This window comes from Oryzias melastigma, linkage group LG6 (assembly GCF_002922805.2).
Source record: "Oryzias melastigma strain HK-1 linkage group LG6, ASM292280v2, whole genome shotgun sequence".
Taxonomy (NCBI): domain Eukaryota; kingdom Metazoa; phylum Chordata; class Actinopteri; order Beloniformes; family Adrianichthyidae; genus Oryzias; species Oryzias melastigma.
This window is the reverse complement of record NC_050517.1, coordinates 15513524-15534844: the sequence shown is the minus strand read 5'-3', so window position 1 is coordinate 15534844 and position 21321 is coordinate 15513524. Positions and strand designations below refer to the sequence as shown.

Sequence of the window (21321 nt, the reverse complement as noted above, 5' to 3'; positions counted from 1 at the left end):
GAAATAGACTTCTCTGGACTGGATTGGGTTTAATAATATATACCTCTCTAGAGGCTATTTTTGTTATTCCCTGATGGGGTTCATCCAGGGAAATGAGAGTGACTGCATTCATCAGTTTCAAGGTTCCACCTGAGATGATTGTGAAGGATTTTTAATTGGGTGACCAACTTAAAGAAAGCTTCAGGAATTGTGTCATTTATTACACCTCTTATCCTGATAATTTACTGTCTCAGTTACTTCAGAGCTGCAACACAGGAAATGTTCTCTCCTCTTTCCAGTTTCTGTGGAATCTCGTCTGCACAACATGCAGTAAAACAGAAAAAAAACAAAAAGTTTGTCTATTTTTTGACAATAAAATGGTATTTATATCAGAGAAACTGGTTCTGTATGATTTATTTATCCGTGCTGCTGCTGGATCAGCTGCATTTCTCTATTGGGAAGCGAGAAGTTGATGCGTGGCTTGTGTGTGCGTGACAGATATCGAGAGCCGTTTTTAGGAATACCAGACAAAGATGAAGAGGGAAGCTGGATCCAGGCTGCATCCGTCTCGGGACCGGAGAGGGACCCAGCGGTAGCCTGGAGGCGGGGAAGAAAGGCATACGTTTGCTGCACACAGGAGCATTGCATAGACAGAAACTATTGTTTTCTATGGAAAACAGCAGAAGCAGAAGAAGTAACCTTCAGTAGTGCTGACAGTGTGAGTGGTTAGGGAAATTCAATGATGATTCCAGTGTCATGTGATGAAATGTGACACCTCGTGCAGCCCTGTGGCTCACCTTTCCTCATGCTGGTGAAGGGCAGAGTGTACTGGCCCACAAACTCGCTGCTGAGGAGGCCGGTCTGATCTCGGACACAGAAGCGGACGAGGCAGAGCTCGGGAACGCTTATGGAGAAGTTCATGTCGTTGTCCCAGTGAGGACTCAGAGCTGGGAGGGGAACGGAGGGTTTGGAAAGTGTTAACCGACGTCAACCTCTTTCTGAATTATTAACACAGGCTCATGTCAGGCTCTAATAAACAGCAAAATGTGATACCTTGGCCATCTTAGAATGTTGAATAAGTTAAACACCAATTTGCAGTGTGCTCACTTTTCTTATGGATGAATCCTGATTTGTGGAAAGATGACTCCAACAGTTTGGACTCTGAGGAGGCTAATCTATGTGAAAAAAATCATGTTTTATGTCCCCTGAACCTCCCTTCCCTAATTTGAAGTTGATGAGCCCTGGCATTTTCATCTTGGAATACGGCTATGCTATTAAGGAAGAAAATAAGCATCTATTGATGGAAGAACCTGGTTAGAATATGATGGTGGCCTCACGATTTCAGTTTTACAGCTAAAACGTAGCAAACACCCTTTTTTTTGGCTAACTTTTAATCTTTTTTTTTCTTCAAGATGAGTTTACTCAAAATTCTGCTTGAAAAAAAGAAGAAACGTTTAGTCACCAGATCTCAACCCAATAGATCATTTTGGAATGTGGTGGAACAAGAGATTGGCATAAATCTGCATCGATGCTATCATGTCAATATGGACCAAAATCTGAGGAATATTTCCAGTACCTTGTTGAATCTATGCCACCAAGGATTAAGGCAGTTTGGAAAGCAAAAGGGCGTCCTAATAAAGTGGCTGGTGAGTGTCTTTGTGTTAAAGATATTTGTTCACACACAGAAAATCATCCCAAAAACCCACTTTTGTTAGTTCAATACTAGACTCCTCTCTTCGTCAACATTATTGAATCAAAGTGACAGGAAATGCTGAAACAATCTTTTACTGATCTAAGATTAAAAACAAAAAAGAGCAATCTCTGAATCACAGTCTTCTTTATTTCAGTGTTTTTATAGATTATTAGATTTAGAAATAAAATTTCCGAAATGTCAAAGAATTTGCTTTTTATTTTGTCTTTATATATAAATCAGAATAAAAAAAATAGTAAAATTACTTCTAGACTTCAGGAAAAATATGTGTATGTAATTGATAAGTAAATACTTAAAAATAAGGCAAGTAAATATACTTACTAAATGAGTTTGATAAAGAAATGATGTTTTGTAAAGGTTAACCTGATTGTCTAATTTTAAATTGTGGCACTCACAGTTGTTTTTGATGGTCTGAGTGTTTTTCTTGCGGGAGTCTGATGGTATCCCATGAATCTCCACTCTCACAAAGGGGTCCAGGCTTTTATTGCTCCTAGTGACAGGTAGGTTGGATCCACTGATAACCTGATGGCACACAAATGCAAAATAGAGAATGTAGAACAGAAGTGATGGAGCTGTAATTACAGCACTCTGGAGAACAGCAGACGTATCTGCAGTCTTCTCACACAAAGGGCTCCCCTTCACTGGCCTTGATCAAAGACAAACCTGCATGCACTTACCACGACATGCCCCACTTGCCACTGATGAGGGTTTACAGTGTCCAGCCTGAAATTACAGTCCTTCTTTTTTTTTCGTTTCCCAAAGTCAAGCCATTTTTTGTGTGTCAATGGCAATTTAGACCTTAAGTCACGCAAAGCTTTTTGTAAAGCCTGTGGGTGACAGATTTATTCCAAATTTACATAAAAACATCCCAAGGGAAGGCAATGTCTTGTGACAAGTACACAGAAAATACAAGCAAAAGTATTTACCCAACACATTCAAACTATAAAACTTTTTTTTTTTGTAACTTTATTTTTATTTATTTTTAGATCATACAGCAACAAACGATCATACAACCTGCTCAGTGGATTTAGGCATTTTAGTACTTGTCAATGTGCCTGGACTAACTAAACTGTGTGATAAAGAGTTAGTTGTTTAGAAAATTACAGAACAAGTTTCCAAAGCTCAAAGCTGTGCAAAACTTTGACACAATTCTCTACTTAATGCAGCTTTATTAAAGCCATAATTTAAATTTTAGCTGAGTCATTTTTTCTTTTTCTTTCACTTAACTATTTTTTTCAGTTTCATAGATGTGAAGGTAACTGTTGTTAGTTTGTCTGATGAGGTTGTTGCACACTGGCACTGCCTTATCAGTCTTGGGTTAGAGAAAGAACACCTCTATGGATCAGAAACATCTCTTTTTAACCCACAACTTGAAAAAAATAATTTAATATCATAAGTGGCATTATCAGAGCTGGTTTGACACAAAACAGTGTTTGTGATGAGGCACTGTTCTGCTGTCTCTGCAGTCAGTGGATCAGTAAAATCTCAGAATAGCTTCAGCCCTTTGAGTGTGTGGGATGGGGGACCAGGGCTCCACACAAAGTAGGAGATCCGGTCACCCTATGGTGAACCCAGATAGGAGCTGAAACTAAACTACTTTCACAAGAGTAAATTCTCTGTGTGTGATCATAAGAGCCATTATACAAAAAGACCAACGAGAGTTACTTTAATTCAGTAATCGTGTTCTTCACAGCTTCTCAGCTTTGTTTGGCATTATGGTGAGGTTCTGAAGGTGCCTCCATAACCCTAAGATGCTTAAAATAATTGTATAAGATGATTTATTAATTGGACTTAGGCTCTAATTACATTAGATCTCCAGAGTGACTCTTTTCCCTTTCATTTTAGAGTGAGATAATCTAATTAAGCAGACACTCTCGGGGAATTTTGCATCATTGTTGGTTCACTGCATCTGGCAAGAGAGCTTTTATCTGGAGGCAAAGAATGAGCTCTGCTAAGCAGCGCCCTAGTTTGTGAGACACACACATGCAACCTTCAAAATAAAAGAAGAAAAAAAAAAAGCACTCCCACTGATAGTCCTGTAACATTACACCTTAATCCATGAAGCCAACAAGAGGGGATTATTCGGCGTTCCCTGTCTGTGAGAGTACCTTAAGCAGCAGGTGTGTGGGTTTGAGGCGGTGCTGGCTGCACATGGGATCAAAGCTCCTATCGCTGGGTAGTAGCACCGCTGGCTTCAGGACGTATCCGCAGCCCCCGTTGTCTTGGAAACGGCCGTCATTAAGGTCCATCGGCAAACCCAGAGATTGAAAATTAAGAGCCACTGCAAAACATGGTGAGATAATCTCGGGAACAATGACGATGAACATAAGAGAGGGACAAAAACGGAGAGGCTAGAGATTATCCCTGCATTCCCGAGGCAAATCTTCTTTATTTTCCATTTTCCAACACAGAGCTAAATAATACAACAACTTCTGCAACAAGGGCTGCCCCGCAGGAAAATCTCTTTAAAGCAAGTCCACTGTGATACACCGTCAGTGGTCACACGTTTGACACACACGAGTAAACTGCTGGATGAAGAGAGAGGCAGATGTGTTCCTGCCAGCGGATTTCCATTATTCTTCTGTCTCACTGGTGAATTTGCAATAACACCGATGAATATTGCAAGGAGAAATGTGTTGTTCCGAAGCAACGTGTTTACCGCCTGATCTTATAGCCTGCTCTGCTCCCCTCGTCTAACTGCAGCTGATCCATTTAAGCCTCTGCTTTGTTCCGCAGTCTCCCACAACGGTGCAATGCACAGATCCCCAGCTGCACAGCAGCCCCCACAGTGTGTACACAGTCTGCTCAGCGGGGCTGCCCTTCACAGACAGCGGCTGACTGACTGGCTGAGTGATAAAGACGGATAAAGAGGATGTGTAAAGGCAGACAGACGGATGCAGCAGAGGTAAATTGCGTCATACATAGATTTTTTTCTATGCATAATCAAGATCATTACAAGGAAGTTTAAAAATGTTCAGCTCATTTGAAAAAGCAGATGAGATGTCATCTGCGACACCTAAATAACACACTTATTGTAAATTTTTTACGGTTTTCAACGTAATTCCAGTTGGTTTCTGAAGCAGAGAAAAGCGGCGTTTGCGGTAAGAGTTGATTTGCACATCATATATGACACATAAAATGCATTATACAAGGACTCGGTGAATGGAAGGAGATGGCATGGAGCTTGATTGCTTAAGTTTTAGAGGAGCAAAGAGATCAGGACAAACTACTTGACACGGGGGAGGGTAGGACAAACCACTCCTCTGGAACCCAGGGGGGAGGGGCAACAGACTCAAGAGGACCTTGTTGCGGACAACAACATGGCCCTAAGATGGTACCAGAGTATCATTAGCTGGAAGTCCTCAACCGAAGTTCCAACAAAGAAAAACAACTTAACCGGGTTATGGTTAGGGTTAATATTAGGGTTTGGGTTTACTGTTGTGGTTAGTAATCTTCTAGTATAGATACCCAAATTCAGCTTCCGGCTACTGATGTGCTTAATGTTGTGTTTGGGCGCCATCTTGCCTGCAGGTAAGTCCCTCTCATTGGACAGGAGACGCAACATGCAAACTAGAGCCTAATTTCCACTAAGCGGTACAGTCCAGTTAATTCTGGTGAGCATTTCCAATCAGTTTGCTTCCACTGAGTGGTTTGTTTTTACAGCCCATGCGTCGGGTTGACCACTAGCTCACCCTATATCACACTGCTAAAGGATGGCAAGGAACATTTGCAGTTCCACAGCAGACCAGACCTTGCTGTTGTTTGCAAACATTTTCAATCTAGACTTGAGACCAAAAGACTAGATATGAAACCGCAAAAACCAGAATGCTTACAAACGTTGGAAACATTTGCTCAAATGAACACTATATTGGCGCTTTCTAATTTTGTCATCACTTTCTGCCAATCAGCAGGTGGCTACAGCAGCTCCGCCTCAACTGTTCCGTTCCACTTGTCAATGAACCTACATTGATGGGGGCACCAAGAAATATGGTTTGGTACTGTTTCATTTACACTGGAAACGCTCAAAGACAAATCAGTCAAAGAACATCCGCACTGTAGCTAAAGCTCTGGTTTTAAAGGGTTAAAAAGTGTTGCTCTAACATTAGGAGGACTTGTCTTCTCATTTTAGCAACTCATTCGGGTTCTGATTAATTAATTTGATCTGTGTATCTAAAAGTCCTTGATTTATATTGGCTGTGCCGGCACAACAGTCGTAAAGGATCCTTTTAAAGTATTCTGGCATCTAACATACTGATTTTAGGGGTTTTATTATTGACTATGCTAGAAGCACAGATAGATTTTTTATCTCCCCCTTTTAAGATGACACTATTGATCTGATGAATATGCCCTGTAAATTGTTTTAGTGATCTTTGTTATTGATCATGTAAATCCCAGTAAATTGTTAGTATTGATTTAACAATTTAAATTTTGTTGGATCTTTGAGGGTTTCCACTATTTTGCCAAATGAACAGGACATAAGATAATGTGCGGCTCAAATGGAAGGCAGATAAATCATTCAACAGAAGTACATGACAATCAGCGTGGGTTACATTTTGTTTCGGTTTTGAGGTTATTCACTATTTTGGATTGTCCAGACTCACCGAGTTGTGAGCCAACGTTCCAGAACTCCTGGGGGTTGTAGTTGGAGGAGGACGTCCTGGAGCCTGCTGGGTAAATCCTAGTGAGGAACCGCTGGTTGTGCTGAACAAAATTCAGTCCTGAGTGGGAGGATGGATGCACAATGTAGCAGAGGTTAAGAATGCTTTTTATGTGACATTTGTTGATGTTTTACTGCACATTTAAATCTATTTGACAAAATCACAGATCAAATGAAAGACCTAATGATTACTCAATTCAGTATGAAAATAGATCAAATGTATCTTTTAGCTTTCTGATGCATCCACATATGAATTATACTTTTATATAAAGGTCAATTATGCAGCACAACCTCACATCTTGAGCATAGATTTTTGCTGCCTACTCATAAAGTCTATCAAGTGTCGATCTACCAACAGGAAGAGGTTTCATTTCGCTGCATCACTCTGTTTCTCAGGTAAATCTCAACTCAGCACGATGATGACAGTTCTACAGATCATTCATCCGCCAGAGCCTCAGTGGGCTGTTAACTGTGAGACACACTTCAGAGATTGTGTTGTTGCGCCCCCAAAGTGTTCCCCTCGTGTTGTGCATATAATATTTTATCTGCTTCCACTGTCGAAGAAGTTTACGGCTGAAAACTATCGCACAAAAAGCCTATTGGGAAGCTATATCAAGTGGATCTGCTGGGATCACCAACATGACAACGGAGATTCTGCTGGAAAATCATCCTGAGCTTATTTCACCTGAGGCGCTTGCCAGCTTGCGAGCCTTCTTCTCTGCCGTTGATGTGTTTTCGAAGATGTTCTGATTCTCCCTGGAGTGACTGAAGCTGATGAACTTGACGGATCTTGTGTATATCACCAGGTCAGACAAAGCCTGGGCTACCACCACCTTCTTTTCCTTATGCAGTACAGAGAGGACAAACCGAAAGCCCGTCAGGAGTGAGACAACATAATATGACAAGGTGAAAAATCAGATAACAATTCTTTTTAGTTAATAAAAGTGATGCAACCTTCCGTGTTCCAATTCGTGCTAGCGCGCCACTACGCACATTTTTAAGCCTGTTTGCGGTCACTGAATGCTTGTCAAAAGTTAACCGGTTCAACTTTGACTAGTCAGGGACTCAGGTTTAGTAGTGACGCATGAGTAGTTTCCTTTCCAAAACATGAAAGTATGAACCGTTTGAAAAGGGATCATGAAGGAGAAATCAATAAAACTTTAATTCTTCCCTTCTTTATATCCCTACATTTAACCCTCTAAACGGAGAGATCTAAACTACTGTCTCCGAATTTGGACATCTCTTACACTCTATAATGTCACAAAAAGTCGCCGGATAGCCAGCGTTAGTGTGGAGCTTCCAGCTCTTGAATATATAACAACAGCGGTTTTATTAATAGCAAAGGCTCCACTGCCGAACACTGGCGCCAACCTACCACCAGCAGCAATTCAGGGTTAGGTGCCTTGCCCAAGGACACTTCGACTCTCAATTTCCCAGAAGTCTTTGCGAAAAACTAGTGTGTGTTGATGCTCACTACGTTAGCAAATATAGACCACAATATATTATGGTCGAACACTTTTTGTGAAAAGAACATGTTTAAGTGTAATTTTTTAACAACTGTCCAGATTTTTATCATCGCAGCACAGTGGAGTCACAAATAGGCGTCGTGAAATGTTCTTATTGATTCGATTTTCACTTTATGAAATCTGTGATGTCTTATTCGGTGTTTAGCATAACAAAAGCAGTAAGCACGGTGTCTGAATTGCTTTTAAAATCCAGGGCAATAGATAGTGCTGCACTATATCGTTTTTTTGAAGTTGGTAGTGGGAATTCAGACAGTCTCCGAAGTTCAGCGTGTCCTGGGTCTTCCTCGGGGCCTCGCCCAGTGGGACATGCCTGCAACAGCTCCCCAGAGAGGTGTCCAGGTCAATATTTCTTTCATTATTAAAAAATTGGATGTATTTTGATTAAGTAATTTTACATAATTTTTACATAATAACATCAAGAAAACCTTAAACATGTCTACTCCAAATTGTTTTTCATCTTCTTCCTGTGAGAAACTTTGCTTTAACCTGACCTGAAAATCCTCACTTACTTCCTTCTTTGGCCCTGCCTTTCTGGGAGACCAGAACTTTGTTTTTGTTTGATGATCCTCATCGTCCTCCTCATCCTCCAGATCATCATAATCCTCCTCTCCCTCATCTGCACTCTCCTCTGTTGCCTGTTCTGTCTTAATCCTTGGCTTTTTCTTCTTATTCTTGATGAGAATCTTATACTTCAGGTCCTGACATTCCCACAAATAGCACAAAGATGTGTCACACATTTCCATCTGCAGAGCTGGTTTTGAATCCGCACACACACAAAAAGGGAGGGTTTGGACAAAACAGCCATTCTATGATTTCCCACAAAGATGCTATTCTTCCGAGAGTCGCATCCATATTGCTCCCGTACATGAATAGGAATGATAAGAACGGGGGAGAGAAAAGGAAAAAAGCAGCGGCTTTTTTCCTCTCTCGTTTCACTGTGTTGACTTCCAGGCTGTTAGTGCTCTAAAGGCCTCTTAAAAGTGAAGGAGCAGCAACTTATTTAAAGGAAAACCTCATTGGTAGGGGGCAGCTCAGTGGTGAGCCTCACCACAGGAAGTCAGATCTGTGTGCACGGGCATAATGCGCAAAAATAATTACAGAAATGCCAAAGTAAACAACATTTTGAAACCCTACAGGATAAAAATTGCAAGCCTTGTATCTTCCCTTGGCACAGCTTCAATGCACGTTTTCGCTTTTTATCACTGTAACACAAAATTATACAGCTCACAGAGCTAAAATACAGGCTTTGCTTTTAGAGTTTTACCTCATTTTCACCAAGGGCAATTAAAATAAAACGGTGTAATTGCACACTAACTAGGAAAGGTTGGCGTTTCTAATCCTACAATTACATTGGGTAATCACAAATACTGACTTTGGTAAACAGCTTTAAAACCTGTTAAAGAATTGTGTAATTTTTAAAGGTAGTTTGTTTATGTTTTTTATGGTTTGGTTTAAAAATTAAAAATAGCAAGAGTCCAAAAATCTTTGAGATGAAACAGAAATTTTAGGAAAAATGGATCTTCTTTTTATGGTGGTAAATTCTGAAGAAACGACAGAGAGGCTCTGCATTGCAAATGTGCACCCTGGGACAAAAAAATCCTCCTCTCCGTTTTAACAAGATGAGTGAGTGAGTCCGTGTCTTTCGTGGCTTCCTAATGAGTTCAGACAGATCTTCCCGAGGAGATGTCAGAGCCCAAACAGGGATTCTCAGTGACGGTCTCATGTGCCTCAACATGCTGCGAGTGATGGGTATGTCTTATAATCAGCTACATTGCATCACATTTTTGACCTTCTGAGAAAAGCCTGCATCTATTTGACCCTATGTGTCATTGGGGGGGGAGCAGGAAAGTTGAAAAGGTCTTTTTTTTGTTTCATGTTTGCTTTGACAGCTGATGATGAATTGTCTCTGTAAACATCCTCGGAGCCTTACGTTTGGGCTCGGAAGCTCTCCGTTGGCCAAGTGATCAAGAGGAGCTGTTACCAGCATGTCACCGAGGATAGACACGAGGTATTGAGCCATGACTTCCTGCTGCTGCTGGCTGCAGTGGTTTTCCAACGACAGAATCACCGGGTAAGCTGATACCTGTTGCAAAACATGCCAAGAGATACAGAGATGAAGATACAGCAGGGATGCACCCAAATTGGGATTAATGGAGCAGAAGTACGTTAAAATACAACAAACTATAAGCCGTTACCTCAAAGGCGTGTCGTGCCACCGTGGTGATGACGTCTTTAAAGAGTATCTTGGTGGTGAGGGTGTAGCCATGGTAAACTATAGGCTCCATATCCGGACCGTCCCAAGTGTCGATTTCCAAACAGCGACAGCCTTTCCTCAGAGCCCTGAGATGCACACACATCCCCGTCAGCGGCCACACTGATGCAGATTGAAAATGACACCTCTGCTTGTTAATTCAGAAACTGTTGTCCAAGTGTCTTGTTGCACATTATTCCGTCATAAACTGCTTGAAGAATCCCACTTAACCATTCAAATCTGCAGTTTATGGAGCTTACAGCAGCTTCTGGTCTTGAGAGTTAGTACAATGGTGTGGGGAAAAAACCTACACATTCAAAGAAATTCAAGTTTGTTGCTGTTTTTTTGTTTTTTTTTCTCTTGAAAGCAGTGCAGTGGACCAGTTGTTGCATGAATATTGCACAATGTGTTATCATCCTGGGCTCTCCACCAGGAACATCCTGCCTGCCCTTAACCCTTCTTGGCCAACTCTATGAAGTCCTAAGTGCATATAAAAAAAATAAAATAAGCACAGCACAAACTGGATATTTAGCAAAGGCCAAGAAACATAAAAAAAAAATTTGACGACTAATTTTACCTAATTCATGTTTTTTTTTTTACTTGCCTGAAGACCAACCATACAAGCTTGTTTTAAATAAAAAAAATAAACATTCATTGCAAAAAACATTGTTTACTTTGATATTTTGTCTTGTTGCATTGTTTTTTTACATCACATCTATTCTTGCATTAAGCAGGAAAACATTTAAATTAGCAATCTATGTATCTATGCTACACTTTGAAACAAACAAAACAAAAGTGCATGTGTTTTACATGCTGACTTTGATCATACATTTGATTAAAAAAAAACCTAAAAGTTAAGTGTTTGCAATACAGAGAAGAAAATCGGGTGGCATCAGGCTCAGGTGAAGGCAGATCATTAAATACCAAAGTAGCACTTTTAAAAAGTTACTATGAGCAATTATTACAGATGATAATAATTAAACATTTTACTAATTAAATCTTATTTGCCACTTCTCTTTTCATCATTGTTTGTTTTATTCACTTGATTTGATACAACTGCGAAAGAAGTATTTTTTCAATATTTAATTCAGTTATCTATGTCTCTATTGCACAAAACAAAATCCGAAACATTAAGAGCAATTTAAAAAAATAAAAGAAACAAGTTCAGCTGAATTTACTTTTTCACTTAGTACATCAGTCTTGCCCTGACAGAGTTTTTTTGGCCCTGGGGAGACGTGGAGGCATTGAAGCTGAGCCCTGTTTCAACTTGAATTAACTTCTTTAATGTGTCAGAGATGAACGGTAAAAGAGACAGATCATAGCTAAACGCAGTTATAATGTTCCTGCTATCAGGTACTCAATCTGAGCTGGTAAATTCTTAATATCACTCACAAAAAGAGCACATTTTGAAAGCGGTATACAATGTACATGTATGTGTTTGAACTGTGTTGAAAAGAAACAGAGTCTCGCATCTTCATGTCCTGTTGGATTCAAACACATCACTAGGAAAGCAGCTGGAACTCAGAAAAAAACACATGATAAATGAAAACTAAGTGTCTGAATTCCAGCAATAATCAGATGTAAAGAAGAAAAACTTAAAAATTCATTGAAAATTCCTTTCATGTGTTAATTTGGATTCTAAAATCAGAAATTTAACATAAAGAGTCAGTGAAAAATTGCAGCCCTCTGCAACCTGCCTCCAGTGGTCGTTTGTGGAAGTGCAACTTTTGAATTAACTAACAAAAGAGAATCAAAAACAATGCAAAAAAAAAAAAAAACAGGATGAATCGAAGGCTAAATCAACACAGAATGAAAAGAGTTGCTGAGAAACATTATTTTGGATTTTTTTTGTTTTGTTTAATAATATTTGCAGAATACTAACTTTAGATAATTTTTACTTTGGACACAACATCAAAAATTAAAATTGCTGAAAAAATATGCCTAAAATGTGTATGGATTTCAGCTAAATTAGATGGGATCTTCTGGTTGTTTAATTGCATTTCCCCCTCAGCCTACAGGATTTTATTGTCAGGGTAAAGCAAAGCTTTCAGCCAGATGGGGTGGAGGGCTTCCCTCTGCTAGCTGACCAGAGCATTCAGCATGTTCACTGGATCCATAAATACTGGACTTCTGCTGCCATCAGCTTCTTTTGTAATCGCAGCCATTGTCCCACAAAGGCACCACAGCAGTTTTGCTGTCTGCCTCAGCACATGAGCCGGTCAGTCAAATGAAAGCATTCAGCATCCCCATGATGAACGTGCATGTCTGTGGAGACAAGGCAGCTTTGTGCTGCACAACAAACTCAGTTTAAGCCAAATGCTTTCCCCAATTGGCTTGAACGCGTGTTTATGTTTTTCAGCAGATGGATGGATTACACCGGATTAGAATATTCTTGTTAATTTGCGGGAAGTATTTATCTGAATGTTCTTTTTTGTACGCTTTGAGGCTCTTTAAATGTTTCGATTCTAATCTGTTCCACATTAATATCAGGGAGGCGTTTGACTTGCATGCTAATGAGCCAAATACACAACCAGAATCACACAACCTCCTCGCTGAGATTCACTACTCACACCTTTGGCTTTTTGTTTCATCTGGTAAAAGCAAAGCCCCTTCCTACCAAACGTAGGCATCGAGGTGACTCTTTCCTATCAGCTGATCTCCAGTCAGGTAAGTGTTGTGTGAAGTGGAGATGAAGTAATTGGTGAGAGGCTGGTCCATGTCTTGGTACACAGATGTGTGAGCTTGGTTGAACACGCAGCAGTCTTTGGACTCCATGTATCTGAGGAAGCCTTCAAATGTCATGGATCTGCTTTCTCTGGCTGGAAGAGGAGGAACAGGAAGTGCACAACTGAAACTCAAGCACACTTTTTTGGTGTAACATAAAAGGGAAATATTAATGGGAACAACACACCAAAAGAAATTTGATGCAGACTGAAGTGTGAACATTGACATAATAAGAGAACTGGATTGAGTGACTCCTCCCCCGTCGCATTTAAAACAGGAAGTAACCAAACTGGCCAATCAGATGCCTCAATAAGAGTCACGTCAGACTTTTGAAGCGTTTGACTGATTTCATGTAGCCTGCATTGAAGTGGCAGGGGTGTGGAATTCCAAACTTGATTGGCGAGGGCAGTTGCCATAGAACCACTCTGACCAATCACTGCTTACTGATGTCGTCTGACTCCAGCATCGCGACGTCCATATTGCAAAAAAAAAATGGCAAATGAATTGACTTAATTTCACTGGAGCTGTATGGGTATGGCACACTCACTCGGTCCAGTTCTTTTATACAGTCTATGATTGTAAACCACACTTTGGAAACCATAAATGTTCAGTTTTACACATTATTTCCCTAAAAAAACACAACAAACATATGCATAATTAACATGTTGTTTTGAGCAGTATTCCAGCGTTTTGCTCAATTTTAAGTGTATTTTTGTATTTGTATTTTTGCACTGTATTCGCAGAAGTGTTACTGTAGCTAGTCAAGCCTTAAGGTTTTTATACTAAGTAATTACTGCAGTTTATGTTAAATTTAAAGGGGCCGCACAATGATGTTCTCAAGCCTTTCAGAATAAATATGTCTGTACATATGATCATGCATTAACTTTGGAACGCTAAAAAAACAAATTATTTATGAAATGTTTGTTATTTTCATGAGGTTTTTCCTCTCAGGAGGTAAAACGACTGGATTCCTGAGGCTCCGCCTCCCGCTGTGTTTTATGATGTCATCCTAGAGCCGTTCCTTGACAGCATGTCTGAGTTTCTCCCACAAAAACAAATAACGTCCAAACTTTTTCAAAGATGACACATACCACCATACCATCTGCCTTTAGTAGCCGCAGCCATCGCTACACTGGATCACAACACAAATACACTATAAATACAGTTTTGGAGTTGTTTATAGTGAGGAATTACTGTATAAAACACTTAAAAGCTCAAAAAGTTGTTTTTTCATGGTATGGTCCCTTTAAGAACTCCACTCTTATAGATTGTTATCATTTGTAAGGCTGGTGACGTGCAGAAAGCCACTCTCTTTGCTCACCCGTCTCTTCGATCTCATATCTGTCAATCAGGCTCTCTGCAGTGTCTTCATTTGCGGTGAGCTCCATCTGCTCCTTGTGCAGAAATTTCAGGAGTTCAGAAGCAGGCAAGGAAGTCATGCCAGCAGAGTAGTTCAGGTACAGCTGCTGGATCTCAACTCTCCTGGAAGTGGGGGCTTTGCTTTTCTTCATTTTGACCTGCTCATAAGAAACAGACTTTCATTGTTTATACAGAAGAGTAGTAAAAATCTCAACTTTTATAGACTTAAATGTTGTTTTCTAACAGAGAATCTTTAAAAAAAAATTATTCAGATTTGAGGCTCAACAATTCTTTAAAAACATTTTTGTAATTGTATTTAACAATAGTAAAATAATTAGATATTGACTGCTTCCTCTTGTTTACCAGATAAATAATTTAATAGAAACGTCAACCTAAAATGTCTTTTCTGAGTGCTTCAGCTTCTCCCTCTCAGAATAAAAAAGTTAAAATGTCTTGCCCTCCGCTCCTTCGTCCCTCCTCTTCCTCTCTCTTTCTCTTTCCTCCCACAGCCAGCATCTTTCTAGCTGTCTAATGTCAGCCTGTCTCTTCTTCCTGTCGCTTCTCTCAGGCAGTGACACGCACATTTCTGTGACTTTCTCTGGTTTTTCATCTCTCTATTCTACAGCCCTTCACAAAGTCAAACATATGCCCTGATGTCAGGTGTTGTTCTCTCAGCACGCCGCAGTGGGCCGATCTCTCATCTCGTCTGTCTCCAGGTTGTGAGCAACACAAAGAAACCGGCTCTTCCTTCATTAACTTTCCTCGCTACTGCATTAACTTTTATGCATCTGTGTGATTAATAACTTACCACGAACAGTCATCAATCATACATCAAGAGACCAAAAGGAAAGCACTTATTTCACCAACAGTTGCAGCCGAGATGTCGCTCTATTAGCCCTAAGGTGGTTCTTTTTTTTTTTTTTTCTACGCTTTTTCATGAAAACTTATTACAGAATGTAAACAACATCCTACCTCAGACGTGGATGCTCCCGAGTCTCAGCAGTGAAGTTATTTGTGGACCAAGGAGCGGGGGGAAAAAAATAAAAATCGCTCTAACTTTTTCCTCCTGGTTCCTTTGAAAGTATGAAAAGTCGTTGCCATGGTTACAAAACATTTTGATACAAATAAAACAATGACTTTTGTTGAGATGATGTCTTGTTTTCAGCAAAATACTTATGCCAGAAAGCAATAGAAAAGTTGATTCACCTAGTTTTTGTTTGTCAATTTTTTCACAAACAAGAGACTCACTTTTTGAATAAATGATACTTTATGTGTTAAACTGCTATGAACTGACAAGTAGGACTAATGATGCAATGTTTTTTATATAAACTAGAGGTATGTTTGAAAATTGAAAAATGAATTGTCTCTTTTGTTAAAAAATAGTTCTTCAAACAGATGGAGTCAAGCATGCATTTCAGTATTTTCAGCTTAAAAGCACCAGTGTCTTTTTTTCTGTATAAAATGAATGAAAGGAGAATTATTTTGAACAATTCATTTTCTCCTTTTTTTGTTAGAAATAATACAATATTAGATTTATTTAGAAAAAAAATATTTGCCAAAAAATAAGTAGAATGACACTTTGTTTTATACCTTTATTGACCCAAGTATTACACTTTCAAGAATACCTGGCAAGACGAGTTGAGTTCAGTTAAAGTTGTTTGGTCATAAACTAGAACTAAATGCCAGACATTTGAGCCTTCAAAAGGAATAAATAGAACAAAAGAGAACACAAAAACAAACAGCTTGTATTCAAAGACCAGATGCATTGCAATAAAGAACAAGAAAAGCAGGTTAAATGTTAGAAGTTCAGGTTACCAAAAAAAGAAAAATAGACGGAAAAGTTTAATTGATAGCTTTATTTTGATTGCCTAAGAATTTAATTTTTATTTAAAGAAATGAATTAAATTTTAGTTTTGACTATTACATTTTAGAATTATTTAGAAAAGAAAAAAAAAAGCTAAACTTTTTGTGTTGTTTGAACAGAGTGTCTGGTAAACATTAGAATGCTGGCACCGTCCCTGACATTTACACAAGTACAGCTGTGTCAGAACATCTCCGTGAAGACAAATTTGCATCTTGGTTATTTCTTTTTCCACATATTGCATTTTTTTAATCTGTAATCAAACTGAGATATAAATCACAATTTCCTTTAAATTCAATGAAAAACAGAGAGCAGCTACTTTGGAACAACCATCAGTTTCCTGGTGAGTGATAATTCTCCAAATGTTTGTTCTTAGCAGATGTAGCCTGTGCCTCACATTTTGATCTGGACCAAATGACTTTTTGCTTACAATTTCCTACAACAGCATGGTGTGTTAAAACTGGCATCTCCAGTGTGTCTTTTAACTCGCAGAGCCTTTGTATGAATACATCATGCAAATCACTGCTGATAGTCCCTAAGCCACCAAAGACCAATTTCAGCAATCCTGGTTTCATGGAGTCATATTAAAATCTCCAATCTCCAGTGGCTAAAAGTCTGAATATAACATCAAAACATGTATTTTGTGTTTGCCAATTCTACTTTCTGATCATTGTCACCAATGCTGATATTTAGATAGATTTTTTTTTTTCTTTTTTGTGTAAACTGCTGGTGCAAAAGAGCAGCAGAATCACTTCTGCCCACACTGGGCTCCTAATTTTTTTGGCCTTGAGCCTGTCAGAACCATCAGGCACACACGTTTGACGCGATAATTCTCTGGCAGTGAACACAAAGCACTGTGTGCTGCCCCTGCCTCTGCACCTCCTTCACCACCCTCGGTTAGCTAAACTCATCTGAAGGCACAGAGAGCTGCCAGGTCTCGTTTCTACTCTTGCATGCATCTGTGGACAAAAGGTGGTTAACAGCAGATCAATATGTGTGCACCAGACGTCACAATATGAAACAGGATTTTCATGGATGGAAATCATCCATGGTTTTTAACAGGTCAAAGTGATAAGATGCTTAAAGAGTGAGCACCTGAGGCTCAGTCACCTTCCTGAAAAGCAACTCACTGTGGCCTTCAAAGTAGAGCTCCAGGCTGGATTTACTCCAACCTATTATTTAGTATTTTTTGGGGGGGCATTTCAAGCTTGGAGTCAGAAGCCAGGATGTCAGTGGTGATCTCTAAGTAACTCTTGTCAGGAGATGCTTAAAAGTAGTAGAGAGCTGAGAGTCCGTGAAACACCCTAATGGGTACAAACAGAGAAAACTGACAGGAGATTGAAAAAAAAAAATCTGAAAATGTGGTACTTTCTGCTCAACCTGAAAACACTGGGGCAAAAACATATTTCTTTTAGTCGGTAATGTTCATCATAGGTACACTTTAAGGGAGAAATAATGATAATATATCCTGAAAATCATACTGTATGATTATTAAAGTTTTAATTTGCATTATGGTGCAGAAGCAACTATTAATCTCCTACAAATAGGCAGGAATTCTGTCCCTTACAGATCTAAGAAGCCAAATTCTTCACTTGTTGCCTGTTTCAATGTCACCAGTTTCATTTGGTTTTCTGTATTAAAGACACTTCTTCACACCCTTAAACAGTCAAGACTGTAAACCTCTCCACCATGACCAAGACCAAAAAGCTGTCGAAGAACACCAAGGACAAGATTTTGGACCTAAGCAAGTCTAGGATCAACCAATCTGCAATAAGCAAGCAGCTTGATGAGGTAGATCAGCTGTTGGAACATTAGAAAATGGAATCTGCAGCTCCATGCAAGAGCTCAGCCGGTTGAGTACAAATGATCTTGAAAATGAAAAGAAAACAGCCCAGAACTACATGGGGGGACTGGTCAGTGACCTGAATAGAACTGGGACATCAGTAACAAAGGTTACTATTAGTGACACACTATGTTGTCATGGATTCAAATCCTGCAGTTCTCTGAATGATCCTAAATACACCGCCTGGACAACAAAGGAGTGGCTACATTAAAAGCATGTCAAGGTTCTGGAGTGGCCCAGCCAGTCTCCAGACCTCAATTCAATAGAGAATCTGTGGAGGGAGTTTCCCAAAACAATTACATTAACTAATTCAAAAAGTCAACAAATATCAATATGATAAAAAGCTGGATTTTTTTTTTTGAAGTATTGGTATTAAAGTATGAAAAAAAAAGTTCAAACCCTCTTCTGTTATTTGTCCTCCAATTTCCAATATTACATTAAAGCAGAAACTTGGAACAGCACCAACGTACAGTCAGACAAAGCAGTTCTTTTTCTGTGACTCTGAAATAAAGTGGCTAGAAAGAAAAATGAAAATTAGAGAAAAGGGACATTTTATTGTTTAAGAAATGGGGATATATATCTGTAAGGCCAGGCAATATTTTCCAAATGTCACCACTCAATTTGAACTAAGGTTTATTGTGTCTTTAATTATAGATGAGATAGTAAGACAAAATTTTAAGGTTTCTACACAGCTTGGAATACTTTATTCCCTCTCATTTCAAAACTCTGTACTTGTTCGGCATCAACTAAACTTTGTTTTTCTATTAGTAATAAGAGCAAGGTGACCATATGTGCCCTTACACTACAAACACACACACCACTCATTCCGTAATGTGAAGCACTACGAATACTATTTGTAGAATTTGTATAATTATGACCATAAAAAATAAAAAACACCTGAGGGAGGACCTCACTCTGTGGATGAAGCAGCTGCTGCTCTATTAACACAGCTCTCAGAATTCAGGACAGTAATGTGTTTTACTGCTGTTTCCAGACACACGTTTTATATCACTTTATTTAAAATAATTGTATTAAACCAGTTTCACAAACAGGCCAAGATAGGAAAACACAAACAGATGCTTTTGAAATGTAATCGTTTCGAGTTTTTACCTGAACAAAAGACAGGAAATTGGACCAGATTCTGGCTCCCAAGGAGAGAGAAATTCAGTTTTTGAAAAACAAGATTTTTCAGAAATTGGTTCACTCCTTAATAGATTTTATTTTGAGGCAGCAAATGGTTCAACAACATCAGAACCCAATAGAAATGAAATAAACGAATAAAAAAGACTGAGCATATGTTCAGAGTGTTTGTGAAGTGTCTCTATGTGAAGTGCAATGCTGTCACTGTTTGCAACAATGCTGCTTTAAATAAAAGTGATATCCAACACAGTTATGCTAAATTTTTCTGTGACAGGGTAATCGGGCAAATAACAGTTTACTAGGGGTGTAACGATCAATCGATGAATCGATTTGTATTCCTATGATCCAACTAGCTCAATCTGTCTCAGACAAATTGTTTGCTGAATCAACCAAAACCATTAAAAAATAAAAAAATATTTCAAAATGAGATAAATCGATAATCACTATTGGAAAATACCATTTAGATTGCGGAATGGTAGCTTTATTTTACTACTTTACAAGTACCATCACAGCAGACAACACACGTGATGGCGGCAAAAAGCCAACATTACAGTCCAATGTGTGGACACCCCTACTTTTTGCATTTCTACAAAGATGTTACTGTTACTGAGTGTTAAATCCAGTGTGCTACTATTGAAGGATTTTTATGTTAAATTAACATTTTCTAAACTTTTATACAAGGTTGGATGAAGGTTTTTTTTAATACTTTTATATTGTTGCATGAAGATTTTTATTCTTATACTTTTTTATTATCTTACACTTTTATATGTTGTTATTACCATATTGTTGCATCAATCCACATGGAGCTAAAGACCAGTTGAAACCAGTTAGGTCAGGCTCAAAGGACTTCACCAGTAGTTATTAAGTTGACTGAATTCCAATTGATTTTTTTGATCACTTTCTTTCTCATCAGTGAACACGCAGAATTGATTGCTATGAATTGATTTTATGAGCTATGCAAACCAAGGGTACCAACTGTATGGCCAGTATTGTGTCATAAAGTGAATCAATCTTAGTGTGTTTACCAGATCTAGGGCTGGTGGGTGCACAGGTGGTGTAGATCCTGTTAGATCCTTTCTGTGAAGTTTGAGTGCTACAAGAATGGGTTTCCTCTGAGAACTTTGGCTTCACAGTCCATAAACATGCTTTATAGGTCCTTAAGGTGTGTGTAGTTGTTTCTGTGTGGCATGTGGTCAGCTAAACTGTCCAGGATGTACCCCACCTTTGCTAAACAGTTGGTGGGTATGCTGCAGTAACCCCTGAACAGAAATAAGCAGGGATAGAAAATAGATGGATGAAAAGCTTCTTCTGGTGGAAATGTGTTCCATAGGTGGATGTCAATAAAGACATGTTGTGATAGAGAATATGTTTTTGTAGGACTAAGGCTTCATACAGCTCCAAAGGGCAGAATACGGCTTCTATGGTGGTTTATCAGTCTGATGGGCCCCACCCCAGACAACACGAGATAAAAGACAATCTATGCCATAAAGAACACAAAAGGGCGTATTCACTGAGGAAATCCAATACTTTGCTTCTCTGATTTATAGAAGAAGCTGGAGTGGAGTTTGTTTTTTATGTGTTTATTTTTACTTTTGTTGAACTTTTTTGAAAATGGACTAAAATCTGTAAACAGAGGCAATCGTTGCAACCATTGGCCAGAAATTCCGAGGGTGGGGCAACACAACTTTGAAAAAAAAAATCATAGAGATCTTGAAAGCTGAAATTTTTTAATTATTATTTTAATTATTTAGTTTTAATTTTCTGAAAATCCTCTTGGAATTTAAGAACAGCTATTCAAAGTCAGTTCAACACATTCTGCTTGGTATTTTGCAGTGTCATGTACCCTCATTCTGAGTAGGTTATCAAGTTTATTGAATGATGGACTTTCATCTGTCTTCATCAGCACTTCCACTCTTGCTTAATGAACTTCCCACCTAAAGGAGGTTTAGGTGACATTTGTCATTTTAACCTTTTAGCACATGTGTGAATGTCTCCGACCATATCTAGTACCACAGGCCACCAGCCGCCTGGTAGCCCAAGTGTAAAGTATAGGCCAAAAGTTTGGACACACCTTCTCATTCAATGAGTTTTTTTATATATATTTATGACTACTTAGATTGACATTTCTCACTGAAGCATCAAATATATGAATGAACACATGAGGATTTATGTACTTAACCAAAAAAGGTAAAATGTCCTAAAACATGTTTGATATTTTAGTGTCTTCAAAATACCCCTATTTGCTCTGATTACTGCTTTGCATACTCTTG

At 38.9% G+C, this 21321-nt stretch overlaps 1 protein-coding gene across 1 annotated transcript; it reads right to left on the bottom strand.

The window, feature by feature from the left end:
- Positions 1–368: 368 nt before the first annotated feature.
- LOC112152118 (1-phosphatidylinositol 4,5-bisphosphate phosphodiesterase zeta-1) lies at positions 369–15396 on the bottom strand. Its single transcript, XM_024281428.2, has 12 exons — positions 15180–15396; positions 14170–14365; positions 12742–12943; positions 10069–10213; positions 9804–9956; positions 8383–8571; positions 7033–7189; positions 6292–6408; positions 3799–3971; positions 2086–2212; positions 777–926; positions 369–576 (listed from the first exon to the last, which is right to left on the bottom strand). Exons 2-12 carry the CDS (start codon positions 14357–14359, stop codon positions 494–496), a joined length of 1686 nt encoding a protein of 561 aa, XP_024137196.1. The 5' UTR covers positions 14360–14365; positions 15180–15396; the 3' UTR covers positions 369–493.
- Between the last annotated feature and the right edge of the window lie 5925 nt (positions 15397–21321).